General features: G+C 36.9%; 1 protein-coding gene across 5 annotated transcripts in view; it reads left to right on the top strand.

Moving 5' to 3' along the window:
• Window positions 1-15,021, top strand: part of Ube2w (ubiquitin conjugating enzyme E2 W) — a 106,682-nt gene that overhangs the window by 19,291 nt on the left and 72,370 nt on the right. For all 5 annotated transcript variants that reach the window (XM_087190494.1, XM_087190490.1, XM_087190491.1 and 2 more), the window contains exon 2: window positions 13,410-13,501. In XM_087190494.1, the coding sequence (XP_087046620.1) occupies window positions 13,410-13,501 (92 nt within the window). The remainder of the gene's footprint in view (window positions 1-13,409; window positions 13,502-15,021) is intronic.

Genomic DNA, 15,021 nt, shown 5'->3' with positions numbered 1-15,021 from the left:
TGATAGAAGATATACAGGAGGATATCCATAGGTTATATGCAAAAATTATGCCATTTTGTATTGCTCATAGTTCTTCCTGTTAGAATCAAACTTGGTACAAATACCTTTTATATTTTTATTTTAATAGACTAAGTTTTGTTACTTTTCTTGGGTATTGCTTTGTCTTATTAACCCTGTATTTCCTGACACTTGACATGTTAAAGAATTTGTTACCAGGCATGGTGGTTCATGCCTGTAGTCCCAGTACTCAGGAGGCTGAGGCAGGAGGATTGCTGTGAGTTTGAGGCCAGTCTGGGCTACATAGTGAGTTCAAGGCCAGTCTGAACTACACAGGAACACCCTATCTCACCAAAAAAAAAAGAAAAAAAAAGTTGACTTCTGAGTTTGCATGGAGTGGGAAAAAAAATGCTACAGTTACTCTCTCTTTTTTTTTTTGTAGTCCAGGCTGGCCTAAACTCAAGTGATCCTCCTGTCTCAGCTTCTGGAATGCTGGGATTTCAGGCATGTGCCACCATGCCCAGCTGCTAAAATTATTCTGAGGACCTTAGGATCATACTAGGGCTATTTTTGGCAACTGAGGCCCCAGTTTGTAAGCAAACATTGTTTTTTTTAAAGAAGATGATTTATTTGAAGGTGGGGAAAGGGAAAAGAGAGAAAGAGAGATGGCAGACAACTACTCTGGAGGAGTAGGGAATACTAGAAAGTGAAACACTTGGGGATTTTTGGTCTCCAGCTCCTTTAATTGGGATCCTTCTCCCCATGTAGGCTCCTGGAATCTGATTGACTCTCAAGCTGTCTTACATCTTAACCTTGGATCTCTTCTGGCCATGACTTTTCCCTGTCCTTTGGTGGTGGATAGGAGTATGGTGGCAGCCTTGTGAAAGCAAACATTGTTTTTAAGAAGACTTAGAAGTTTGCATCTGATCTTTATGAAAATATTGGTCTTCATATGCAGTCTTTTTTGTGTGTGAGAAAGGTGCTAAGGGTTGAATCGTGGGCCTTGTATTTCTAGGCAAGTGTTCTGCCAATGAATACACCCTCAGTTCTGTTGCAATAAGTGCTGGGCCTTAAATATTTATTTTAGGTTAAAAAAAAGATCTTTGAAGCCAGTAGTGATAGCTGTAGTCCCGGTATTCTGGAGGCTGAGGCAGGAAATTATCCATGCATTCAGGCCAGTCTTTTCTACATAGCGAGACTGTCTCAAAAAAAAATTTGAGCTAGAGGAAAAGCTCAGTGGTTTAGTGTTTAGCATGCTGAGGCCTTGGGTTCAATCTCTGGCACTCAAAACAAAACAACTTCTATGATCATTAAATGTGATCTTTTTTTTTTTCTTTCTTGCTTAGTTGATGACTTTAACTGCAAATGAAGTTTCCATCTACTATTGTTAGACAAAAGTATTGATGAATCCCTAAAATCCCAGGATAATATAATTGAGCTTACTAAGGAAGAAGGCTAATCACTATATTCCTTGAGTGTAATTACCCAGACTGTCTTTGCATTAAGCAGGTATTTGGGTTTATTAAAGTAATCTGGAATCATAAGGTTTGGTAGTTCATTTTAAAGTTTTATTGCTGCTGATGGAAAAATTTAGATGTAAATAGTATTTAGAAATGCACAAGGTTGTATAACATTTTGTGTATGTGTAAGTAGATAAAAGGTAGCAAGGAGGGGGATTGTTTATACTGAGTGGCTTTTCCTCCAGCGTTATTATTATTATATTTTGGTACTGGGGATCGAACTTGGGACCTTGTGCTTGCGAGGCAGGTGCTGGAACCACTGAGCTAAATCCCCGGTCCCTTCTCCAGCATTTTTATTTTTTTATTTTTTTGGTACTGGGGATCCAACTCAGGTCCTTGCGCTTGCGCAGCAGGTGGCGAAACCACTGAGCTAAATCCTCGGCCTCCTCCAGCATTTTTAAATTAAAAATGGTAATTTACTTTAGATAGGGTATAAGATATGTTATCATGGGTTGTGAATCTATGTGGTTTCACAGTAGTGGATTTGTTCAGTTGGCCAACAGAGTTTGGGTTTGTACAAAAGCCAAAGTTTTATATTTGTGTTTTTAGAACACTTTAAATCATTAAAACATTTTTTAAACCGTTATAATTCCAAAACCATTATAATTCCAAAGGGATATGGATATATAGAAATTAATATTCACTTTAAATCATGCTGTATAGGATCCTTAAGATAATAAGGAAAGGTGCTAAAACTGAGGAGATGTATGTGTTTGTATGTATATCACTTGTAAAACTACAGGAAAGTAATGGTAGGTGTATGTAATTGAATTAGAACAGTTTATGGAAGAACACTCATTAGTTTTAATTTGTGAAAAAAATAGAATAACATGGATTCTGGAGCTTTTAAACTAAAAGAATATTTAGAGATCATTTCATCTAGAGATCTTTTTTTTTTTTTTTTGTACCGGGGATTGAACTCAGGTCCTTGCGCTTGCGCAGCAGGTGGCGAAACCACTGAGCTAAATCCCTGGCCCTGTTTTTTCTTTTAATGAAAAGGATGGGCCCAGCATTTTGACTTTTCTAGATTTATGATACTTAGGATATACTTACAATTCACAGAATACTCTAGTAATTTGACTCTTAAGTATTTCTAATTCATACTGCTCTACTTGACAGTATAGAAATGTTCTTAAAGAAATTATAGTATCAGTTTTGTTTGACAGGTTCTCACTGTGAAGTCCAGACTTCCTGGAACTTGCTGTATGCACTAGGATGGTCTTCAACTCGATCCTCCTGCTTCAGCCTCCAGAGTGCTGAGATTATAGGCATGCACCACCATGCCTGGCAGTTTTGCGTATCTGAAATAGATTTTGTGTTCACTGGAAAAAATTGACCTCAGGACAATAAAAATGACAATATGAATTTAGTACATTTATTTTTTGTTTGGTTGGGATTTTTATGGTTTGAATATAGTGCATTTAATAAAAATGTTAGAATAATGTTCTAACAGTAATATTCACTTAGTTACAAATCATTAGATTGATGTTACTTTGAGACTAAATCTAAAAGAACAAAAGGTCTCTTGTAAACTGGGCGTGGTGGTGCATACCTGCAATCCCAGGTACTCATGAGACTGAGACAGGAGGATTGCCACAAGTTCATGGTCACCCTGGGCCACATAGTGAGTTCAAGGCCAGCCTGAATTACAGAGCAAGACCCTGTCTCAAAAAAAAAAAAAAAAAATTACTGCACATTTCCTTTTAAGCCAAAGAATTTAAAAGATTAAAAGCCCTGGAAACTGCCTTTTAGTATAAGGAGAACTGAGCTTCAGTGTTTTAACTGTATGCCATGATTTAGTAAGCTATATTCCTTTTTTTGGTGGTGCTGGGGATGGAGCCACACACTGTAACACTGGGCTACATCGCTGTCCCTTTTTTATTTTTATTTTGAGACAAGGTTTTGCTAAGTTCCTGCAGCTGACCTCCAACTTGGGATCTTCCTGCCTCAGGCTCCCAAGTACAGTAGCTGGGATTACAGGCATTCACCACCATGCTCAGCTGTTTCCAGTTACTTACTATCATAACCTACATGTGTAATGATTTCCCCAATATTATATTATTCTTTTTTTTTGTATGGGGGATCGAACTCTGGTCCTTGCGCCTTTGGGGCAGGCAGCGGAACCACTGAGCTAAATCCCCGGCCCAATATTATATTATTATTTAGGATAAACTTTCCAGAATGGTGTCACTAAGTCATATGATCCATATTTTTCTAATTGTTAAACTACATGGTGGTAGAGAATTTTAAAGTCATGGAGAAGGAACTCACTGAAAAAATGGTAGAAATGTGCATTGCACTAGGAGTACCTACAAAGAAGAGGAACCAGTAAGTAAAACAAGTATAGAAGAAATAGGAACAAGTACAGAAGAAACAGGAATTAGGAAAATAGGAAACTATTTGGTATAACAGAATCAAAGGGAAAAAGCCATTTTGTGAAAGATTGTAAGTGATAAGTCAGTTCAGTAAGACCTGTAGATTTGGTAAACATGCTGCTTCAGTGCACCTTGAGAAGCTTGTAGGGGTAGATAGAACTTAAGTGATTGTGTCAGGAGGTGGAGGTGATGGATATTGACTAAGTTCAAAGAGTTGAACCATGAAGAGGAAGGCAGAGAGAGAGAGCATGCAAATAATTTTGTTTTAAAGCTTGGAGAGACCTAGCTGACGCACAGGGGGCTGGGGTTATGGACTGGAAGAGTGAAGTTGAGGTTGTTAGAAACCAGTTGATTATTATAAGAACATGATCCCGGATGAGTTGATAAGATACGAGTTCCAGAACAGAAAGACGGGAGGATTTTAAGAATGAGAGAGTATCCTTTGGGCCTTAAGAACCAGGGATTGTCCATTGCAACAGTGTGTGTGTTTTTTCAGTTTGTCTGTTTTGAGATATTGGCTGAAAAATGGGGAAACAAGTTTGCAGTTTGCATTTTTGGCATATTTAGAATTTTTGCTTGAAATATGTATGTTTTTTCTTAATGTGTGTGTCTGTTTTATTGTTTGAGAGTTTTGAGACAGGGTCTTACTATGTACTCTAGGCTAGCCTTGAGCTTTCTGTGGCCCACTCTGGCTTTGAACTCATGATCCTCTTGCTTCAGCCTCCTAATTGCTAGGATTACAGGCATGAGAGGTACCATTCCTGTCTTGGGGAGTTTTCATTAATAAAGTTTGTAAAATATCAAAAGTTTGTTATTTAAAAATATTCCTCTAGGGGCCAGGGATTTAGCTCAGTGGTTCTGCCACCTGCCTCACAAGCTCAAGGTCCCGAGTTTGATCCTTGGTACCGCCCCCCCCCCCAACATAGTCATCTTTTTTTCTTTTTCTTTTCCATTTTTGCTTTTATTTGTGAATTTTAATACCGCCTTACTGTGTTCATTTAGATTTTTTTTTCCCCAGTGCTGGTGATCCAAACTCAGGACTTTGCACTTGCTAGGCTGGTGCTCTACTGTTAACACCCCTAGCCTTATTTAGAACTTCAGACTTTTCAAATTCTTAGGCTGGGGATATCCTAAGTGGTAGAATGATTCTCTGGTGGGCGTGAGGCTGTGGGTTCAGTTGCCAGCACCACACACAAAAATCCATTCAAATTATTGTTAACTCTGCTATCTAGTGTTGTTTTATCCTTCAATAACAGTCTGGGGTAGATGTTTAATTATGAAGATACAAAGACACAGGTTATTATTTAAAGTTTTATACATACTCCTAGAAATCAGGGATTGTTTTCCAGTTAATTATATCCTGTTGGTCTGCTCTAACAGAATACCTTAGACAGGATGATTTATAAATGACAGAAATTTATTGCCTCACTTCTGGAGGCTTGGGATTCCAAGATCAAGGCACTGGCAGATTTGGTGGCTGGAAAGGGCTTCTTCATTATGGCACCTTCTAGAGGTGTCATCTTGTGGGAGAAGGAACATAACAAACTTCCCCAGGCCTCTCTTCTGAGGGCACTTACTATTTATGTGGATTGTGCCTTTGTGACCCTAGTCACTTCCCAAAGGCTCCATTTCAATATCAACATATTGGAGATGTCAACATAAAGATTTTGGATGGACACATTCAGCTCATAGCATATTCCTTTCAGCACACATAATTTAGTTTGTGTGTGTGTGTGTGTGTGTGTGTGTGTGTGTTATTGGGATTGAACCTAGGGGCTTCTCACCAAGCTGTATCCCCAGCCCTTTTATTGTTCTGAGATAAGATCTTATTAGGTTGCTGAATTGCCCTGGTTGGGCTTGAATTTGCTGTCCTTCATTAGCCTCCCAGAGTGGAGGTATTACAGGCATGCACCACCATGCTCAGGTAATTGATACTCTTTTCTTTTCTTTTTTGGTACTGGGGATTGAACTTGGGTCCTTGTGGATACTCTTAAGGTTTGTATTTTGCTTACATTTTGAACAACTGAGTGAAATGCTCTGATATACTAATGCCTAATTCTTTTTTTATTGGTATATCCTAGACATACATAATGATAACATAGATTGGAATTTCTACCTGTACATGATACATCTTGTATATTTTCTTTTTTTCTTTTTTTTTTGAGGCGGGGGTACCAGGTATCAAACTCAGGACATTGCGCTTGTGAGGCAGGCGGTGGAACCACTGAGCTAAATCCCCAGCCCTTGATACATCTTGGTGCTTCTTTTTTTCCCATTTCCCTCCCCACCCTCAACCCATCTTCCCCTCCTTATTTACACAAGCTTTGTTTCCATTTTTTCCTTCTCTTTTTTTCTTGTCCCTTCTTTCCTTCCTCCCTTGTTCCCCTTCTCATTTGAACATTTTCTTCCCATTACTGTACTGCCAGAGTCTTGAGTTATGACCTGAACGCTGGGCGCTTGTGCTTCCAGATGGTCTTAGATACAGATTTAACCCTTGAAGTTTCTGGAAGGAACGTTACACCATCCTTTCCTGTGTAGGGTTAATTGAGAAATCCTGGGCCAATGTCTCTCTAAGGACACTGAGATCTGCTGTATACAGGAAAGAAACTTAGAAGGCTGTGAAAAGGAGCCTGAGCCTTCAGTTGACCAATTTGAGGTACAACCAGCCCTGTGGAATGAATTGAGCTCGTAAGTCAAGGGTCCACTGTAAGTTAAAACTAAAATTCTGGTCATAACCCAAGTTGTTCGAATGTCAGGCTGGTCATGACTCGAGGGTCCACTATATCTACTATACATTTTGATCCTTATTTACACTTTCAATTTCTCACACCAGAGAAACAATGCAGTATATAAACATGTGTATCCAATTTTTTTCACTTAAGAGTATGGTCTTAAGGTGCGTCCATTTAGCTAGAAGTGTTTCAAGCTTATCCTAATTCTTTTGTGATAGATTTGAAATTCAATTTGTAGCTCAAACCAAACTTTCTACTTTTTGAGGGCAATGTTATCAGTCATTTTTATTCATCATATTTAAGAGTAGCTGTGTATCATGCTGTGGCTGTAATCTACACTACATGGCATATTTCATGCTTTTTGACATTTTATTTGCCTGAGTAATTTACTTATCAAAATCTCTAGATAGCCTAGCCAAATATGAAAGGTAAGAAATTTTGACTCTTTCCAAGAAAAAAAATGTATCCTTCTACAGTCAAAAAATGATTAGTTTAAGTTAAACATCATCTGTCAGGCTTAGTACTGATTACTGCTTTTCACCTGAGGTAAAAATGTCAGAATAAAGGGTAGAAATAGACACAGAACTGTATGTTATTTCATTGAATAGAAGTTTCTGGGTAACTTGAATATTTTATTTGGAGTGTTAATTGCCAGAACATCAGACATACTTTTCAGGGTAGCTTGAGAAATTAAGGTTTGATACTGGGATTGCAAACTCTTAGAGCCAAGCAGGTTTAAAGTATATATTGAATATATTGGGTTCATAGTAGTGTGCCTTCCCAGCTGAAAGAGGGCAGCTTCATTTAAAAGGGAGTCATTCTTCAGCTCTGATTAGTTCAATTTTTATTTTTTTATTTTTTGGTACTGGGGATCTAACTCAGGTCCTTGCACTTGCGCAGCAGGCAGCGAAACCACTGAGCTAAATCCCTGGCCCTAGTTCAGTTTTTATATGTAAATCTGAATGTCCCATAAGAAACCTGAACTTGACAGGTCCAAAAAAATCTCATCTACCTCCAATTACACATAAACAGAGAGCACTTACCTACCTGTTCCTCTTCCTATGTTTCTTTCACGATTAATACCACTCATCTTTTCTTTTACTTCCCACATCCAATTATCCCCAAATCCAGTTTATTGGATATCTTTCTTAAATCCTTTGATCCCTCCAGTTGTTCATTAGTCATGTCTCAACTCTTTCGTTAGTAGTTTTTAGGCTGGCTTTCTGGTCTTTGTTTCAGGCCTAAACTTTTCCAGTACATCTACTGCACTGTTCTCAGATATTTTTCTTTTTTGGAAGAAAAAAACAAATGTTTCCTTTGAAATATTAGAAAATATTAGAAAACACAGATTAGTAAAAAGAAAAATCACTACCCTGAGATAACTGTATAGTGAAATGAAGGGGTGATTTTCATTTTAAAATAATTTTGGCTTGTGTTTTTTCCTCCCTATTTAGATATAGTATTTACCATTGAAAACACAGTCCCTTGTAAAGTGAGTAATCTTATATTCTGGATCTGGTTGATCTCTTGGTATTTTAGAAGTCATTTCTCATCTTCCTCTCTCCTTGATCCTTCTCCATCAGTATTTACATATGCTTACGTTTCCTTTTTGCGGGGGTATAGTTCTGGGAATTGAACCCAGGGACCCTTTGCTGCATCCCCAGCCTTTTTTATTATTTTATTTTGAAACAAAGCTCACTAAATCACTAAATTGTACAGGCTGAGACTGAATTTGTCACCTTCTTGCCTCAGTCTTCCCAATGTCTGGGATTATAGGGGGTGGCCACTGTGCCTGGCAAGTCTCTCCCTAACAGATGCCTTCTCTACCACACTTCTGCACACGACTCCCTACTACTCTCTCTCCTTTCTCAACCAAATTTAAGAGTGACTTAAAGAGCCGGAAGTGGCGGTGCACCCCTGTAACTGCAGCACTCTGGAGGCAGAGGCAGGAGGATCACTATGAATTTGAGGCCAGCCTGGTCTACAGAGTGAGTCAGTAAAAGGCCAGCCTGAACTGGATAGGGAAACCCTGTTTCAAAATGAAACAAAGAAAGTAGCCTAAGGAAAATATTTACTTGCTTAAGGAATGAAAGTTGCCATTAGCCTTGAAGACTTGGGCATGTGTTTCTGATTGTTCCTCACTCCTTTTTTCCCACAGTAAATTGCTGCTCTTTATATTTGTTAACCTGTATTTTTCTTTATAGATTTACTTTGAATGATGCATTGTTGTGTTTGATTTTGAACATCAAATAAATCATACTAGTATTCTTGATTTGCTTGTTTTGTTTAAAAACGTTTTTTTTTTTTTTTTGTACTGGGGGACGAAGTCCGGTCCTTGTGCTTGTGAGGCAGGTGGCGGAACCACTGAGCTAAATCTCCGGCCCTGTTTAATAACATTTTAAGATTAATTCATCTTGATGGATATAGCAGTGTGTGTGTGTGTATGTGTATATGTGTGTATGTGTGTATCTGTATGTGGGGTGCTGTTTGATAACAGTCTTCTTTAACCTAAACAGTTGGTGATATTGGAATAGCTATAAGCTTATTCAAAGATTCCATGAATTAAAAATACCTAGAAACATTGCCATTATATTTCACTGTCCAAAAAAAGCAGAAGCCAGATTTTTTTTTTTTTTTTGGATTTTATTTCTTTATTTCTTTCTTTATTTTTTTTCCCCATTAAGTTTATTGGTACATTTTCGGTATAAAATACAGTTACATTCATCATTGGGATCTTGTACCATTACATGAGTATCTTGGTTCTTATTTTTTTTCCCCTTCCCTTGCCCTCCCTTCACCCCCTCCACCATTCCCTATTTGCAAAGACCTTGTTTCCATTTTTTTCCCCTCTTTTCATATTTTTTCCTTTCCCTTTTTTCCCTTCCCCTACCCCTCACAATTCCTCTGCTCTTTTAGACCTTTTCTTCCTGTTACACAATATCAGTTATACATTTTTTAAATTACAATATTAAGATCTAGGAGATATTACCACAGATTTTACAGAATTTAAAAGGATATAGAAAGCATATTTCAAAAATCTGTTTTGAAATAAACTTGACAACTTTTAAGAAGTACCTTGGAAGACAAATTAATGAAACTAACTCTGGAGGAAATACAAAATTTGAATAACACCTATTAAAGAAAGTATATTCCTAGCTTGAAAACCTACCTATATGACAACAGCAGGCTCATAAATATTTTAACGGATAAATTATATCAGACCATTAAAGCAGAAAAAAGAAGGACCACTTCTCCCCTCATTTTAGGAACTCAACATTGTGTTAATCGTAAAACTGGATAAAGATAATAGAAGAAAAAAGTATGAACATAGATAGAAATTTGTTTAACAAAACAAACTATTAGAAGTCAGATCTGGCAGGATGTAGAAAGTGGTTTTGTTATAGGGATGGCAGTGTTGGTTCAGCATTGGAAGATCCACCCCCAAAAGTCATCATTCAAACAGAGGAAAGGAAAAAGCCATATGATCCTGTCACTAGTTGGAGAAAAAGTATTGGACTAAATTCTACAGCTGTTCATGGTAAAAGCTATCAGGAGCCTAGAAGTAGAACAGAAACTTCTCAACAGATTAAAGACATGTACTCCATACTTCCAGCGAGAACACCTTGTATGAATGGAGAAGATACGATGCTTTCTCCTTAAGGTGGGGAACAAGGGCAGATATGCTTACTCTTTATCTGTCCATTAAACTTTGAAACCTATTCCCCACCAAAATAGTCTGGCAATGAAATGACACAACTAGGATAGGATTGGCATGGCAGAAGCAAACTCTTTATATGCAGATGAAATGATCATCTACAGAGAAAATACTAAGAAATCTCTAGGAGCCCCTAGAACTTGTACTTGAATTTAGCAGGATTAGAAAACAGAAGGTATATATAAAAATTAAGGTCTGTGTATACTTGCTATAAATGAAGAATTGGATGTTGAAATTTAAAAGTTATGTAGGAGTACAAAGGACCTAGAAAAGTTAAAAACAAAAACAAAAACTGTGTTGGAAGACATTTAGTACCCAATTTTAAGACTTCTTCTAAAGCTACAGTAATGAAGGCAGTGTTGGTGTAAGGAAAGACATATAGATCATTGGAATAAAATAGAGAATCTAGAAATAGAACCACACATATATGGTCCATTGAATTTTGAAAGATTATTTAACATTAACATTTTATAGAATACAAACTCAATTCAAGAGCAGAGGAAAAGACAGTGTTTCCAGCAAACGGCACTAGAACACCTGGTATCCGTATATAAAAAATTAGCCTCAACCCTTTTTTTCCATACATGAAAATAACTTGAAAGGATCTATGAACCTAAATAAGAAAGCCTAAAAGTATAAAACTTTAAGAAGAAATTATAAGGGAAAATATTTATGAATTCAGGGTAGGCAAGAACTACCTAGGCTACAAAAAACATGATGTATAAAAGAAAAAATTAATAAATGAGATTCCATCAAAATTTAGAACTTTAAATGACATCATTAAAATGAAAAGTAGTTCTTAAACAGACCATATTTACAATGCATATAACCTATGAGCAGAATATATAAAGAATTCTTAGAGCTCATCAATAGACAACCCAATTAAAATGTAGACATAAGAAGATGATAAATAGCCAGTATAGCACAAGGAATGGTATGCAACTCTAGAATCAGAAAAATACTAATCAGTACAATAATAAGATTGAATTATACACTCATTAGGGAGATGAAGTCAAAAGTTTTAAAAGCCTTGTCATGACTTTTTCTTTTTGTTGGATTCTCGCCCTTTGCATTTAATTTGTCACACCCAATGGATTCATTCTTCTGGGTTTCCTGGGGTTGTGATCCTCATTGTCTTTTCCTAGGGTATCGTCTAAACTTTTTTGGAGTGCCAGTTTGATATTCAGGAAGTTCCTGAGGTGCTCTTTGTCATGAAAGTATCTTATTTCTCCATCGATTTTGAAAGATAGTTTTGCAGGGTACATCAATCTGGGTTGGAATATGTCACTCGAAGCTCTTCTTGCCTTGAGGGTTTGCATTGAGAAGTCTGCTGTGATTCTGATGGGCTTTCCTTTGTATGTGATTTGTTTCTTTTCTCTCACTGCTTGTAGAATTTTATTCTGTTGGATTTCTGGAATGCTAACTATTTTATGCCTATGTGTAGATTTTTCTTGATTAAGGCTAGCTGGAGTCCTGTATGCCTCACTTATCAGTATGTCAAGTTCTTTCCCCCTCCTTAGGAAGTTTTCTGCCATCACTTTTGTGAACAGTTTTTTTTATGTCATCTGGACTCTCTCCTCTTTCTTCATTGACTCAAATCAGTCTTATATTAGTCTTCTTTGCATTGTCTAGCAGCTGCTGGATTGATTTCTCGTGCTCCTTTACAATTTTAAAGCAATTTTTCTTTTCCTCCTCACTAATTGAAATCTTATCTTCTGTATGTGAAATTCTGTCCTCACATTGGTTCATTCTGCTGCACAGACTTTTGATGGAGTTTTTAATCTCTTGGAAATCTGTTTGTATCTGTTTTATGGATTCCATTTGTTTTCTATGTTGGGATTCCATCATGTTCCTCAGAGCCTCTCTTTTTTTAATCTGTGTCCTCTCTAGATTTATTAATCATGTCTTGCACCATGAGCAAAATCTTTGCTGTTATCTGAGTAATTATTTCTGATTTCATTTTTCCCAGATCCTCTTTTGTTGCCAGTTCAGGGAGTCCAGGTGGTTGAGTATCAGAGTGTTCCATCTCATTTCCCTTTGTGGTTGCTGTAAGTGATCTGGAACTCTGTTTTTGAGGCTTGTTTATGTGTTTTCTCATTTCCACGGCGGTGGGGGGGGTGCTTCTGGCGCCCATGGGGCTCACCTTCTCTGCCCTAGGAGGTTGGGATGGCGATGGGGGAGCTTCCTTCTGTGTGCTGGGACCAGCTCACCTTCTCTGCCCTAGGAGCCGGGGATGGCAGCCGGGGAATTTCCTTCCGGGTGCTGAGACCGGCTGAGATTCTCTGCCCTAGGAGCCTGGGATGGAGGTGGGGAGCTTCCTTCTGGGCTCTGGGACCGGCTCACCTTCTTTGCCCTAGGAGCCTCTGATGGCGGCGGGGGAGCTTTCTTGCGGGTGCTGGGACCGGCTGAGCTTCTCTGCCCAGAAGCCAGTTTTTAAGAAGAGGACTCTTGAATTCTGGCGTGCATGGCATAGGTTTACCACCACTGTGATATTCTGATGTTTTACAATAAATAAATTGTAACAGAATCCTTTAAAGATTAAATTATGCACAAATGATTCTAGTTAAGAAAATAAGTATGGCTCTTAGAATGTAAATTAAAATTATTTTTTAAAACTTCAGAAAGATTTTAGCATGAAGATTTACTTCTTATAGGTTCTCTGGAAAGCTTCTGTGTCTGAAGTGACATTCTTTCAGGATTATGGAGAACTATGGTTTTTATAATTGGAAAACAACAAGTGAAGCACTGGTAAAACTTAGTCACATTTAATCTGGACTCTTCGTACTTTATGACATACAAGGTAGCTATAAAGTCTTAAAGGAGCCGATGTTTTGTAGGTAACTGGCTAGTTTTCATACCTACTTTACAGCATCAGTGTTGAAACAGTCTGACAGATTATGAATTGTAGGATAGACTTTAAATTTTGAGAATTAGAAATATATGATACAGGGGGCTTGTAAAGTAAAAAATATTTGGAGGAAATTTCATCAGTAATTTAAGACTATATAACTGGAAAGATATGTTGTTAAAAAATAAAAAATGCAAATTAATTACTGATGACCTTTTCTAGAAACGACTTCAGAAAGAACTGTTGGCTTTGCAGAATGACCCGCCTCCTGGGATGACTTTAAATGAAAAGAGTGTTCAAAATTCAATCACACAGTAAGTATTTAATTTTTAAAGTACTTCTTTATTGCTGACATAATATATATATATATATTCATTTTTACAAATACTGAATTTTTATATTTTGTTCTGTTCTTTTAACCAATAAGTTGTTAAAGCAAACAGATCTAATTCTATGTACTTACGTACAGTACATATCAACTCTGTTTTACTTAATTATGTCATATGCATTGTTCCATAATTTGTAAAACTTCTGTTTTTTCATTTGAGATTTTGGGGATTGAGTCTAGGGCCTGGCACATGTTAGGCAAGCTCTGTGAGTGTTAGTAAGCTGTTTTAAATGTTTCTCATTAGGAGGACAGCATTAAATTTTTTTTTGTTTGGCATGTGCTCGGGATTTTTGAGGACTTGGATTCAATCCACAGCACCACAAAACAAAATAAAAAACTAAAAAAATCTTCTGAAAAATATGAATCCTGTATCACTTGACCTAGTAAATACACCACCCCTTTGCCCTTCTGAAAAAGGAACAGAGATACAGAAAAAAAATTGACTTACAACTATACTCATTTCAGTGCTACTAATTCTGGGGATAATTTGCAAGCTGTATAAATGTTAGTAATAGAGTTTATCAGGGTAGTACAGTGAAATGGCATCATGTGAGCTATAATCTATAGTCAGCATGTAAGGCAAAAATTGTGTGTAATAACCTTTGAAAATCTCTTAGAAGGGCCATGTTGGTATGTATCCTTTCTTAATCTGCTCAGGTCAGTTTTTCCTCTCAAGCAGAATAGATAGCTATCTTTGATTAGGAGGCAGGATATACGAAAAAATACCAAATTCTAATTTTAAACATTAGAATTACAGAGTAATAGGTACTCAACAGGAATTTAAAAACTGAGACTGATTGCGAAGGTAGCATGTTCATGTCTCCTGTTTGGATATGTATATAATTTAAGTGTACACATAATAAAACTACTGGATTTCTACTTTAGGCATTAATGGTGTAAGAAACTGCAGATGATTAGAATGGAATTTATCCTGAAAACCTTTTTAACAGTGGTTATCTTTCTGTGGTTTTTAATTTTTCTAGTTGTTTTTACAGTGAACATGTCATTTTAAAATTAGTAAAATGTTTTAAAATTATGGCTTGAACCACTGTATGCAGATTTTACATGATAAATGATGTATTTACTTTGCTATTATTTAAAAGTTTTGCTTGTATAGATTGCAAGTAAATTTATAGTATGTCACGTGTCTTAGAAATTGCTATATAACAGAATTGAGAGAGCACCAGAGAGTCCTCTGACTAGACTATAACTCTGCTTAGTGAATGTGGGCAGATGGATATGTAGGGGGTGAGATGAAGAGAATTTTGGTGACTTAAAAGGTTCTATTTTGTAAAGAGAATAGAGATTATATTTTTTACCATGCTGGAAATAGTACTCAGGACCTCACACAAACATTCTACCACTTACCTATACTTGTAGTAAGTTTTTTGTTTTGTACACAGTGTTTGGTTGTATTTGATTTATTGTATACTGGCTCTGATTCTA

This window comes from Heterocephalus glaber, unplaced genomic scaffold (assembly GCF_053883595.1).
Source record: "Heterocephalus glaber isolate CG9 unplaced genomic scaffold, H.glaber_assembly_v1.0 deba00001553, whole genome shotgun sequence".
Lineage (NCBI taxonomy): Eukaryota > Metazoa > Chordata > Mammalia > Rodentia > Bathyergidae > Heterocephalus > Heterocephalus glaber.
Note: the sequence above shows the minus strand (reverse complement) of the source record. Positions and strands in the feature narration are given on the sequence as shown.